At 38.1% G+C, this 14,743-nt stretch overlaps 1 protein-coding gene across 1 annotated transcript in view; it reads right to left on the reverse strand.

Annotated features, from left to right (window-relative positions):
• Nucleotides 1–7,932: 7,932 nt before the first annotated feature.
• CAPZA2 (capping actin protein of muscle Z-line subunit alpha 2) overlaps nt 7,933–14,743 on the reverse strand; it is a 55,152-nt gene continuing 48,341 nt past the window's right edge. Inside the window, exons 8-10 of the mRNA XM_050785127.1 lie at nt 14,382–14,453; nt 10,718–10,780; nt 7,933–9,453 (exon numbers count right to left, since the gene is read on the reverse strand). Coding sequence (XP_050641084.1) covers nt 9,313–9,453; nt 10,718–10,780; nt 14,382–14,453 — 276 coding nt within the window. The 3' untranslated portion in view covers nt 7,933–9,312. The remainder of the gene's footprint in view (nt 9,454–10,717; nt 10,781–14,381; nt 14,454–14,743) is intronic.

Genomic DNA, 14,743 nt, shown 5'->3' on the forward strand with positions numbered 1-14,743 from the left:
AAACAAATTCCAAACAGCAGTGGCTTAAATATGGTTATTTCTCAATAAAGGTCCAGTGAGGAAGGTCAAGTTTTGTAAGGCTCTCCATAATGTCAGGGGTTCAGGTGCCATAGGCACTGCTTTTCAATTTTCTTTCTTTCTTCTTCTTCTTCTTTTTTTTTTTTTTTTTTTTTTTTTTTGTAGAGACAGAGAGTTTCACAGTGTTGCCCAGGCTGATTGCGAACTCCTGGGCTCAAGCGATCCTCCCACCTCTGTCTCCCAAAGTGCTGGGATTACAGGTGTAAGCTACTATGCCTGGCCTGTGCTTTTCAATTTTCTCCTGGACTCTTATGTTATTGTGCTGTAGGTACGCGTTAGATTTTTGAAAAGGTATCCATCTGTTAGTAAGTTGCAAATGTTTTCCCTTGTGAATGATGTCTTCTGACTTTGTTTAGAGCATTTTAAGCCATGTAGAAAATCTTAATTTTTATGAAGTGAAGTACTTTTTTTTTTTTTTTTTTCTTGAGATGGAGTCTCACTCTGTTGTCCACGCTGGAGTGCAGTGGCACGATCTTGGCTCACTGCAACCTCCACCTCCCAGGTTCACACGATTCTTCTGCCTCAGTCTCCCAAGTAGCTGGGATTACAGGCACCCACCACCATACCCGACTAATTTTTGTATTTTTTAGTAGAGACAGGATTTCATCATGTTGGCCAGGCTGGTCTCGGACTCCTGGACTCAAGTGATCTGCCCACCTTGGCTTCCCAAAGTGCTGGGATTACAGGCGTGAGCCACTGCACCCAGCCAAATACATTTTTATTGAATGGATTCTAAGGGTTTTTTCTAAAATTATTCTGATATTGCTATTACTTTAAAAATATCATTTCTTAAAAAACATTTATAATATCTTTTTTGTTTTTTTGAGATGGAGTCTCGCTCTGTCACCCAGGCTGGAGTGCGGTGGCACAATCTCAGCTGACTGCAACCTCCGTAGCCGGGATTACAGGAACCCGCCACCACACCCGGCTAATTTTTGTATTTTCGGTAGAGACAGGGTTTCACCATGTTGCCCAGGCTGGTCTCGAACTCCTGACCTCAAGTGATCTGCCTGCCTCAGCCTCCCAAAGTGCTGGGATTATAGGCGTGAGCCACTGCGCCTGGCTAATATTATTTTATATCATTAAATCTTTGGTCCAATTTTAACTTAGTGTAAAGTATGACGTATAGATCCAACTTTTCTCCCCCAGTTGGCTACGCTGTTGTCTCCGCATCATTCATCTGTTGCCCCACTGATTTGAGAGGCTGCCCTTAAAGTCAGAATTAGGCACTAAACTTTATCAAATGGTTTAATGTTATTTTCTCAGAGGATTTTATGTGCTTTTCTTCTCTTAATATGCTAATGTAGGAGGCTACAGTACTAGATTTCCTAACAGGGAACAATCATTGAATTCCAGTAATAAACCATACTTGATCATAATGTAGGATTCTTTATGAATGTATTAAGGAATTTTACTTTTGACTGTACAGGGAAGTTTAATCAGTTTTCTGGTTTTGGTGCTATTCTTATTTAAGCTTATAAATCATTCTCATAAATTAGATGTCTATCTTTTTCTACCAACTAAAATAATTTCTGTAACATAGAAAATTATATGTATGTGTTAAGTTGGATAAAATTCTCTGTAAAACAGTAAGTCTAATGACTTTATAAAGGGGTATTAGTAAACTTTCTATTCAATTCATCCTATGGTTATGACCTGTCATTTTTCTACTTTTGCCTGAGTCAATCTTTGTATATATTTCCTCTCATGTAGAGTTATATGTCAGCATAAGTTGTATAATTTTTTAAATAACAAAACAGACATTTAAAATTTGAGACTGTTGTAATGAACACCTATATACCTATTATGCAATTTTTAAAGTTACAATTCCTTTATACTGTTCCCTAATCCTATTCCCTTATGTTCCTCCTCACACATATAATATCCTAATTTTTTTGAGAGATAGGGTCTCACTTGGCTACCCAGGATGGAGTGCAGCAGCATGATCAAAGCTCACTGTAATTTGAACTCCTGGGCTCAAGTGATCCTCTTGCCTCAACCTCCCGAGTAGCTTGGACCATACACACATATCACTATGCCCAGCTAATTTAAAAATTTTTCTAGAAATGGGATCTTGATATATTGTCCAGGCTGATCTGGGAACGCCTGGGCCTTTCAAAATGCCTGGATTACAGGCGTGAGCCACACGTCTGGCCTGATTTGGTGTTTTAATCTGTTGTATGTTTATACACTCACTACATATAAAATAAAACATTTGTATTGTTTTATGTATTTTTAAACTTTAGTATACTTTTTTACAACTTGCTTTTTTCTCTCAACAGGAATTTTTATAGTATGTTAATACAACCTCTGACTCACAAGTTTTTAAAAGTTGTATGCTCTCCCGGTATTAACAAACCACAGTATCTGTACTCATTCGCTGTGGGTGGATATTTAGGTTGACTTACGGGTTTGCCTTTTCAAGTCTCTGGAATGAAATTTATTTCCTTTAAAAATTTCTCTTTCGCCTCTGTAAAGCCCCAAAGTAGGGGCAAATGAGTACATGTGGGCAGGTTTTCTTTACCTTGCCTTTTCCTCACTGCAGATGCTTTCAGTGTCCTGGAACACTGATCTCCTATATTTTGTTCTCGTTTCTCAAAGAACTAAAGTCTTCCCTAGGTCCTTAATTTATACTTAAGGGAGTTATTGCTCCCGGCTATTTCTGTTTAGTATTCTTTTGGGAAACAGGAGGCAAGCCTTCATTTTCAGGCCAAAGTCTGGGATGGAAGAGATCCGGATCAGGTATTCAGATGCTGAGAGGCTAGCAAGTTAGCAGCCCAAAGGAAGGTGACACTTTGCACTGTTTAGTCAGCAAGACTTTAGGGATATCCTTGCAGTAAAAAAATGCCTTGAAAATTTATTTGGTTAAAAGAGCTGGGCATTTCACAAATTTTCCCAGAAGTCATCAATCTTCTAAGATATGCCAACGGGGCTTCCTTAACAGTCTTCTATTAATCAGAGTGCTTTAACTGCAGATTGTCCCAGAGCTCATGTTATGAGAGTCAGTGGCTGATTTGGTATTCTTGATGTGGGTTTTTTTTTTTTTTTTTGAGACAGAGTCTTGCTCTGTCGCCCAGGCTGGAGTGCAGTGGCATGATCTTGGCTCACTGCAACCTCTGCCTGCCGGGTTCAAGCAATTCTTTTGCCTCAGCCTCCTGAGTAGCTGGGACTACAGGTACGCACCACCATGCCCAGCTAATTTTTGTATTTTTAGTAGAGACGGGGTTTCTCCATGTTGGCCAGGATGGCCTCAATCTCTTGACCTCGTGATGCACCTGCCTCAGCCTCCCAAAGTGCTGGAATTACAGACGTGAGCCACTGCGCCCGGCCTGTGATGGGTTTTCTAGCGAGTTTGTGTGAAAAAAATCTGTTTTCTGATACAGTCACACTGCAAAAATGGAAACTGATGTTAACTAGTACACTTTTTGTGTACTAGTTATACAAAAACTAGAGATAAAGTATCTTATTGGCCATACTACAGTTTATAAGAACACTAATTTTTAACTTCACTGTGTTATAATTTCATTTTGTACTGGCTGTTTTAAAAAGTCAGATTTAGTTTTGAACTGGATGACATTCTGACCCATGACATTTCTTTAGCGGAAACCTATTACCTGCATATTAATGCTTCCTTGAGATACAAGAGGATTTCCTGCCTACCAGTGGCACGCATACTTGCCAAAGCAGTTTAAAACTCATCCTTTCCAGAAAACCTCCCTTGGCTTGACATCTCTTTAAAAAGTTATCTTAGGTAAGGTTTGAAGTTTATCTTAAAAACAACCTGTGTTGCCCATGGCACATCTTCCTAAACGGGTTTAAGGTGTGCCAAGATACTGATCTTCTTAACCCTTACAACAATTGGCAGGCAGCCTTGTCCATTTCCTGCAGTATGCCTTATTTATTTATATATTTTGAGACAGGTTCTTACTCTATCACCCAGATTAGAGTGCAGTGGCGTGATCACAGCTGACTGCAGCCTCAGCCTCCCCAGGTTCAGGTGATCTTCCTGGCTCAGCTCCTGAGTAGCTGGGACTACAGGCGTGTGCCACACCTTTGTATTTTTAGTAGAGACAGAGTTTCGCCATGTGGCCTAGGCTGATCTTGAACTCATAGACTGAAAGGAGTCCACCTGCCTCGGCCTCCTGAAGTGCTGGGATTAGAGGTGTGAGCTACCATGCCCGGCCACAAATATTTTCTATATATGTTGGGATGTGACAAAGGTTGGAAAACACTGTTGTTCCATGACTAGTTTGTAGATTCCTTTATAAACGGTTTTATATTTTCCAAACTCCACAATGCCTAGAACAGTTCTCTGAATACATCTGCTTAAATGTGAATGGCCTGACATTCATTTCTAATGCCAACTAGACCTTAAAGGTTTAATTGGCTATTTTAATCTTAATCTGTGAATATTTTACATATTCTCCAATAGCTAGCACTACTGACCAAACTTACAATAAAGCTTTTGCATAATACTCAGAATGTCAAATTTGGACATGCCTATACAGTGTCTGCCTTTAAGAAGTTCTCAGTTTCAAGCCCCCAAATCTACACTATTCATTTACTCAATCACTCTTTCATTCATTCAGAGATGGAGTTTCACTCTTTGGAGAGAAACGGCGTGATCTTGGCTCACTGCAACCTCTGCCTCCTGGGCTCAAGCAATTCTGTCTCAGCCTCACAAGTAGCTGGGACTACAGGCGTGCACTACCACACCCGCCTAATTTTGTATTTTTGTAGTAGAAATGGGGTTTCACCATGTTGGTCAGGCTGATCTCGAACTCCTAACCTCAGGGGATCCACCAGCCTCGGCCTCCCAAAGTGCTGGGATTACAGGCGTAAGTCACTGTTCCTGGCCCAAAACCTACACTTTAAGACTAGCAAGTACACGATGATTCTTTTATATATTGTACCTTAGAGAAGTGAACAGAAATACACATCTTTCTTGGGATGTTTCATAATGCACGCATTACAAAACACCTGTGTTAACTCGTGGCTAAATGTGCCTTTCTATTTCATACCCCATAGATGGCAAAGGTGCAAACTGATGATCAGTATGGAAGATCTTTTGAAAGGGTCTTTCATTATTCCAAAGGTTTCAGTGTGGTTACTAAAAGTCAAAATGACTTTAACTGTAGAAAGGGCTACCCAAATGTCATACAACTGTCAATAGTTGTCCTTGATTACTTTTTCAAGAATTTCACATTTCAAGAACATTTGCAATGAACGAGAACTTCCAGGACATCTTTCTTTTAATGGTTTCACTACTATTTTAGTTTCCAAAATCCCAAATGAGGAAACGCCACATGAATATCTAATGTAATCGTATAACCAAGTGTAGTCTGGAAAAGCACCACTCATGCCAGAACTCTTACTTCTATCAGAATTCTGGATTTTAATGTCACAGAGGTGACCTTTCCAACCCTGGGTGGCACAGTTGCTTCCTCCTCTCCTCTCTCCCCTCAGCCAGTCACTCCCTTGGTCATATTTGTCATTACTAATAACTACTCAAAATCTCAATTTTAGTTAAGCATACCATTCTTTAATCACCACTTCTTACATTTCTTTTTTCTTGTTTTGAGACGGACTCTCACTCTGTCACCCAGGCTGGAGTGCAGTGGCGCAATCTCAGCTCATTTTAACCGCCACCTCCTGGGTCCAAAGATTCTCCTGCCTCAGCCTCCTGAGTAGTTGGGACTACAGGCATGTGCCACCATGCCCGGCTAATATTTGTCTTTTTAATACAGATGGGGTTTCACCATATTGACCAGACTGGTCTTGAACTCCTGACCTTAAGTGATCCACCTGCCGTGGCCTCCCAAAGTGCTGGGGTTATAGGTGTGAGCCACTGTGCCCAGCCCACCACTTTTTTTTTTTTTTTGAGACAGAGTCTCGCTCTGTCGCCAGCCTGTAGTGAGTGGTGTGATCTCGGCTCACTGCAGAGATGGGGTTTCACCATATTGGCCAGGATGGTCTCGATCTCTTGACCTCATGATCCACCTGCCTCGGCCTTCCAAAGTGCTGGGATTACAGGCATGAGCCACCGCACCCAGCCCACTTCTTACATTTCTAGGTCATTCTTTATAGTCCCCCTACTTTAACACACCTATAATCCATTGGTTGTACCACATTTTCACTATCCCTCCTGTCTCAAGCCCTCACTTCCCTGCTTACCCAGCTGAAATTCCACAGACCATCATTATACCTTGCCCCTATTCATGTGGTCATTCACTCTGGGCAAAACCACAGCCTTGGTTTATTTCATCTACTCCATGCCTGCATCCATACAGCTTTACACATTTGAAGAAAAACATACAGCCATACTCATCATTGGTCTCATTTACTTTAAATTCATTATCACTAACCTTGAGGTCCTTCATCCTGTCTGCCTATAAAATTGTTTCCCAGGTTCATTCACTTTCCCATTATTCTAGCCCAGAGCTTTCCTCTAGTTCCTGTCTTCTTTATCTAACTGCTACATGAGATACTTCTCCTTTGAATAGAAAACTGAACTCCTGACCAGCCTCCTTCCCTAAACCAACCTCCTACAAGAATCTTCCTCAATTTCTCCAGCCCCAAACATCCTTGATGGTTCTCTTTATCTCATACTCCATGACCAAACTCTCCCCAAGTCTTGCCGATTTTACCTTTAGGATGTATCTAGACCTCACTGCTTTATACCACCTCTACAGCAACTGCCTCAGTCCAAGCCAGCATGCTCTCAATTAGATTACTGCAGTAGTCTCCTAGCTGTTCTCCCTGATTGTGCCTTTGCCACCACACTTCAACCTACTCAGCAAAGCAGCCACAATGGCTCCTACTAAAATTACATCCCTGAGCTATAGGATACTCTGGGTTTCCATTCTTCTTTCACTTTAATAAATGCCATTCTTTTATTGAGACGGCGTCTCCCTGTGTCACCCAGGTTGGAGTGCAGTGGCTCGATCTCTGCTCACTGCAACCTCCACCTCCCGAGTTAAAATGATTCTCCTGTCTCAGCCTCCTGAGTAGCTGGGATTACAGACGTGCACCACCATAACTGGCTAATTTTTTTTTGTTGTTGTTTTTAGTGGAGACAGGGTTTCAGCATGTTGGTCAGGCTGGTCTCGAACTCCTGACCTCGTGATCCACCTGCCTGGCCTCCCAAAGTGCTGGGATTACAGCAGTGAGCCACCGCACCTGGCCCAATAAATGCCACATTTTTTTTTTTTTTTTTTTGAGACAGAGTCTCACTCTGTTGTCCAGGCTGGACTGCAGTGGTGCAATCTCGGCTCACAGCAAGCTCCGCCTCCCGGGTTCAAGCCACTCTCCTGCCTCAGCCTCCCGAGTTAGCTGGGACTACAGACGCCCGCCACTGCGCCTGGCTAATTTTTGTATTTTTAGTAGAGACGGGGTTTCACTGTGGTCTTGAGCTCCTGACCTCGTGATCCGCCCGACTCAGCCTCCCAACGTGCTTGGATTACAGGCGTGAGCCACCACGCCCGGCTGCCATTCTTACACAATAAAAGACTAGTCTATTCTGTGCAATCATTATTTCAGACTGTTCTAAATTATTTTTGATAAATCTTCCATCTCACAAGCAAATCACCTTACGAACACTTGCATATATTTTCAGTAATGCATTCCAGACTAGAACAGACAGGAAACTGATGACTTTCATGGGATAGAAACTCATGATGGCCTGATAGAACTAAGTTTGTCAATTAGATCTAGTATTTAGTTCACCATCATCAAACTTTCAAATATATATATTTAAAAAAGGAACAGATAATGTTACCAATTCATTTTCTTTAGGAATCCCAATGTGTCAAAACTTGTGTTTTAAAACTAAAAGAAAAGATGATTTAGCCAAAATGTCATATTTTCATATTATATTCTCAATGCTTTCAAAGCTCAACAGTGATTTTAAAAAGAAATTAAACAACATGCTTTCATTGAATTTTTAAAAATCTATACAATTCAAGCTAATGAAATATTTTATTGTACATAATAAAAGTGGTGTTTTTCTAAAAAAAAAAAAAAATTTCCAGGCCCAGACGTCTGTAGGAGTATGTGAGGAAAGGATTCCACTCAAGTATAATAAGCAATACTCTATTGAATGAAACCATAACTCCGCTTCACTCCCTATGGTAAATACTAACATTCGCCACAGGCTTGAAATTCCTGTAGCATCAGTAGAACTATTTTTTAAAATATTACAAACATGCTTATGACGCACAGGAGGATGAAAAAATTTAGACTGTAACCACACACCATATGTAATCCCAGCTTTTCTAATTTACAACCAGTTAAGAATTACAATATCCAAAGAAAGTATTTTAAAATATATATGCTCACTGGTAAGTGATTTTCTACTCAAATAAATAGGAAAATTTGCATTTTAATGTCACATTGAATTTCAGTACTTTTCAATCCAAGAAAAAAAAAAATAAACCGAGACATGGTTATGAGTTAAGGATTATATATATTACAATTTGCCTTGTTATAATACATTTGTGGGTTTATGATAAAAATAACTCAGGGACATATGGAATTCAAGCTGATTTGCGTAACTGTCACAAGAAAAAAAGCATTAAATGCATTTCTGAAATAAGTATTTTCATTTAATTTCAGAATCTCAAAACAGCATTAGACCTCGCCTTGTTTAAAAAAAATTTAGTTCAACACTAAGCTAGCTAAATAACCTTCTTGAAAGGTTTAAACACAATTGATATAGAAAATGCTTTCCCTCTAATCTCAACCTTACATAAATGGAACAGGTGAGGAAGAAAAGGTAGACAATTTCTTTAGCAGCATATATGGCTAAATCCATCAACCACCTTAAACTAGAATGTCCATTATTGACCCCATTAAAAAGAACTGGGGAAATATCAAAAATTACCCATTTCATAAACCAAAAGACAACAATTTTAGGGTTACAGTTAGTAAAATATTTTTGAGACACTTCAAAAACTTTTAACCATAAACTAGAAGAATCATCTCTTCTTCATTGTTAAGAAAGAAAGGCCTAACAGAAAGACATTTAAACTAAACTGATTTTCAATCCTCTTAGAACAAACAAAATGAAAAATAATGGTTGATTAGCTAAGCTTTGTGCTCTAATCAAACTAATTAATTACAGTGATTTTAAATGGCAACAGCCCATCTGACTGGGCAGCTTGACAGTTCAGAATACTTTTGCAATAATTTTTTAACGCAAAGACACTAAAATGATCCGGTCATGCAATGTTCATCTTATGCATTCTGCATCTCTTTGCCAATCTTGTAGCTAAGGATCTTGTTCCAATCAATCTTAGTGCGTGTAACTGGCAACTGTCGACGTAAGGCTTTGAAAGTAGTGTCCGACATTGTCTGATAATTCTCACTGATGGCAGTCTATGAAAAACAATAGTTAGAAGTTTAAAGTAAAGCAAAAGAACAGAACAATTTATAAAGCATATAGATGTTTTCAGAATACATTTTATTTAAGCAGCCCATTTCACTGTTTTTAAACAGTCAAATAAAAAAAACCCAACATTTTGTTAAGGCAGCTAGAAGAAAAAGCCATAATAATTTTGAATAATTAAACTTAATGAAAATTATAAATTAGATGTAATATTTGTGTCCTCGTTTTGAATTTATTTTAGTATGTCAGAACAATTTATGGATTATTACTTTTAAGGAGTAGAAACTTGTCTAATTCACAAATTAAATGCTTAAATTCAAGAGTGTAGTTTAGAAGCTGATAAATAAAAAGTAAAGCACAAAATGAAATGTGATCTAAGCAGATTGCACATAATCCAAATGGTAAGACACAGCCTGAATTAAAATTTCCAACCAGAAAAAAAATAGCCACTTAAAAAGTCTGGCATTTTTTGACTGATGCAGATTGAGCACCCCTAACTGAAAAATCCGAAGTTTTCAAAACTTGAAACTTTTTGAGCATCAACATGACGCTCAAAGGCAATGCTCACTGGAGCATTGATGCAGATTTCTAATTTTCAGATTACGGAAGCTTGAGTGGTAAATATATAATAAATATTCCAAAATCCAAAAAAAAATCTGAAATCTAAAACACTTTTGGTCCCACACAACTCAGATCAGCGATACTCAATCTGCACTCAGAAATTACAGTTGGCTAAAACCTAGTCTTTTTTTTTTTTGAGATGGAGTCTCGCTCTGTTGCCAGGCCAGAGTGCAATGGCACGATCTCGGCCCACTGCAACCTCTGCCTCCCAGGTTCCAGCGATTCTCCTGCCTCAGCCTCCCAAGTAGAACCCGCCACTACAAGCACATGCCACCACGCTCAGCTGATTTTTGTATAGAGACGGGGTTTCACCATGTTGGCCAGGATGGTCTTGATCTCTTGACCTCGTGATCCACCTGCCTCAACATCGCAAAGTGTTGGGATTACAGGCATGAGCCACCGTGTTCGGCCTAGTCTTAGTATTTTTAAAATACAAAATATTAATGGAATTCAATTTACTTGCCACTCTTTTTGCCTACACTTTAATAAGTCTGCCCTTGTGTTAAAAGTAGACACACAACAAAAAGACTCTTACTGATGCAATGGAAAAATTCAGCCTTTGAATGAAATTCAAATTTCAGTGCCATTAATTCATACGTGAATGTAGCTTATATAATATTTAAAAAATCATACCTGGTATTCATTTTCTGCAGCTTCTACAATCTTTATAAATTCTTTTGCTGTTTGCACTTCATTCTGAATAAAAAAAAATAAAAATAAAAATTGTAATTTAAAACTAAACCACTATTACTTTAAAATATATGTATGGTTAATGTAATGTTACAATAAATAACACAGAAGGAAATTATGACAAAGAACAAATATTGTAAGATCAATTATTCTAAGTCTAAGGGGGAAATAGGTAAAATTATTTTAAAAGTCTACAGAATAAGCTGGTGTCAATGTTTAGCTGGCTAAGGAAAGTGAACTCTCAATGATACACACATTGATGAAAAGTTCAATTTTAAACACTGGACATGCATTCCAATAGACAACCTTTATGGGTAACAAGTTTGGTAAAGATTTCTAATTGATGACTCTTTATCTAAATATTGTTAAATATTTATGAACATTATGTAACAGAACAGTGATACCAAAAAAAAAAAAAAAATCACTAATCAGGAAGAATGTATTTTTCTGGAAATTTTTTTTAACATGCCAATAGATGCGTTTGTTTGCTTTTTCCTAATAGTAAAGTTAACAGAATCTGGATTTAAAAAATGAAACAGTGTTAATGTAAAATTCTCTAATACCTTATACTTTATATATATGGTGTAAAAATATAAAACAATGAAAACCTCCTAAGATAGAGTAAAAATAAAAATGGTCATTCCTAGTAAAAATGAGCTCAAGCTGGCATATTAGTCAAGTTTAATTACTATGACCATCTCTCAAAACCCCACACTCCGTAATTTTGTGGACAAATTTCTCTTAGGAAGTATCTGTTTTTTTTTTTCTTTTTTTTTGAGACAGGGTCTCAGCCTGTAGCACAGGCTGGAGTGCAGGGGTGTGATCTCGGCTCACTATAATCTCCACCTCCCAGGTTCAAGCAATTTTCGTGCCTCAGCCACCCAAATAGCTGGGACTATAGGCATGTGCCACCATACCTGTCTAATTTTTGTTATCTTTAGTAGAGATGGGGTTTTTGTATTTTTAGTAGAGACGAAGTTTTGCCATATTGGCCAGGCTGGTCTCACATTCCTGACCTCAAGTGATCCACCGACCTCAGCTTCCCAAAGTGATAGGATAACAGACGTGAGCCACCGCACCCAGACAGGAGGCATCTTTGCTCAATGTCAAACTCCCCCAAACAAGATGGCACCATACCCTTGTTATGTGAATAATATTGAATGTACTAATTACATATGATATATAACTATATGGAGTAGAACATCTCATGGAAAATCAGATATTAGTAAGTTTTTTTCACTGGCAAATTTTGCAAGAACAGTACCAATTAGGTCAGAGCAGAAATCACCTAAGTGCTAATAAAAAGTTTTTTAAAAGATAGCTTCAGGGGCTGGGTGTGGTGGCTCATGCCTGTAATCCCAGCACTTTGGGAGGCCAAGGCAGAAGGGTTGCTTGTGGCCAGGGTTTGAGACCAGCGTGGACAATATGGTGAGACCCCATCTCTATAAAAAATAAATTAGCTGGGCATGGTGGCACATGCCTGTAGTCCCAGCTACTAGAGAAGCTGAGGCAGGAGGATCGCTTGAGGATGTCGAGGCTGCAGTGAGCTGTATTCACACCACTGCACTACAGCCTGGGCAACAGAGTGACACCTTGTCTCAAAAAAATACACACGTATATATATATATATATATATATATAAAAAAATATATATGTCTATGTAAATATATAGCTTATCTTCTTAGGTAGCATCTGGCTTAACACATTTATACATGTTTCTTAAAGTTAAATGCTTTCTTGAGTTAAAAATAAAGTTTTCTTTAATATTTGCAAATTGTATATAAGCAGTGGATGTTTATAATACACAGATACTTTTAGGTATATGACACAAATGAGAAAATGTCACTGTTAATGTTATACTGTCAATATCCATGGGGCAAGAAAACCAAAAGCCAAACTTTTGGAGGCCAAGGTGGGTAAACTGCATGAGTCCAGGAGTTCAAGACTAGCTGGGCAACATGGTGAAACCCCATCTCTACTGGGAAAAAAAAAAAAAAAATAGCTGAGTGTAGTGGCACGTGCCTGTAGTCCCAGCTACTCAGGAGGCTCAGATGGGAGAATGGCTTGAGCCCTGGAGGCACAAGTTGCAGTGAGTTGAGATCATGCCAGCCTGGGTGACAGAGCCAGATCTTGTCTCAAAAAAAAAGAAAAAAAGAAAAAAAAATCAACGAGGAAACAGTTGCATATGCAAGGGAAAGAATGTGTGAAAGAATTCTGTGGAGAAATAAAACCAAGTTCAAAAACTCTTAAATTTGAGAGATGAACTTAAAAAAAAAACTTCATTAAATCATGATCCAAATAGCCACACAATGAAAAGATACAATAGTTTAAAAGTTAGGTAGAAGATCATAGACCTAAATGTAAGAGCTAAAACTATATAACACTTTTAGAAGAAAACACTGGAGTAGATCTTCATGACCTTGGGTAGGCAATGGTTTCTATTAATATCTCAAATCTCAAATGACAAAAGAAAAAAATCAAAACCAAAATCTTCTGTTTTGCAAACAATATCATCAAGAAAGTGAAAAGACAACACACAGAAGGATGAAAATATCTGAAATCATGTATGTGATACACTAGACTTATATCCAGAATATACGAACAATTACAACTCAATAATACAAATGTGAATAATCAATTAGGAAATGAGCAAAGGATCTGAATAGGTATTTCCCCCCAAAAGATATACAAATGATCACAAGCACATGAAAAGATGCTCAAAATCATAAGCATCAAGAAAATGTAAATAAAAACCACAATAAGATACTACTTCAAACTGACTAGGATGGTTATCATCAAAAGGACATATTTTGGAAAAAGATACAGAAAAATTGAAACTCTTATACACTGCTGGTGAAACTATAAAATGGAAAACAGTCTGGCAGTTCTTCAAAAGGTTAAACATAGTTCCAAATGACCCAGCAATTCCACTCCTATGTCTATACTAAAAAGAAATTAAAATATCTACACAAAAAATAGTACACAAATGTTCATAGCACCAAAAGTAGAAAACAGAAATGTCCATTAACTGAAGAATTGATAAAATGCGGTATGTCCACACAACAGAGTATTATCTGGCAATAAAAAGGAAAAAAGTACTAATACATGCTCTAAAAGGATGAATGTTGAACATGTTAAATGAAAAAAGCCAGTCATAAAAGACTATATATTATGATTACATTTATATAAAATGTCCAGCACAAGCAAATCCACAGAGCCAGAAAGCAGATTAGCCGCTGCCTAGGGCTGGGAGGGTTCTGGGGGAAGGGCTGGGTAGAATGGAGAATGACTGCTAATGGTACAGGGTTTCTTTTAAGGAGCACGAAAATGTTCTGAAATTAGATTGTGGTGACTGCTGTCCAACCCTTTAGTAATATACAAAAAAAAATCTGAAGCTTCTACTTTAAATGAGTGAACTGAATGGTATACAAACTATATCTCAATAAAGCTGCAAAAAAGTTAGGTACAGGTTTGCAATTACTTATCTTTAATCTATCAGAAAACACTTCAATCTGAAGCAGAAATATTACTTAAAATGTTCATTCCAAAACTGTTCTGCTTTTAAAGAAGTATTAGGTTAAATTTTATTGTAGAATTAATTACTTACAGACACTGTTAGGGAATCTTGTATATCTTTATGACTCACTAGCTGAACATTACCATCTTCATAATAATGAACCTATTAGAAAAAGAAATCACAGAAACCACATTACAGGAATCATCAAGATCCTCATTGCTTCAACAAGCATATCAATGCAGATGGACTACATATTTCAGCTCTACTCTAGACTTCTCTGCTGAGCTCCAGAACCTGTGAACTCCAGCAAGACTCTCCCTTCCCTCAGCCGAGTGAGGAGACTAGTTAGAGACATCCCTGAAGTTATTCAGGCAAGCCTTCTATTGACCTGACTGCTGGACATTTTTGCCTCACAATCATTCATTCTACTGGTACCTAAAACCGAGATGTCC

This window comes from Macaca thibetana, chromosome 3, assembly GCF_024542745.1.
Source record: "Macaca thibetana thibetana isolate TM-01 chromosome 3, ASM2454274v1, whole genome shotgun sequence".
Classification (NCBI taxonomy): domain Eukaryota; kingdom Metazoa; phylum Chordata; class Mammalia; order Primates; family Cercopithecidae; genus Macaca; species Macaca thibetana.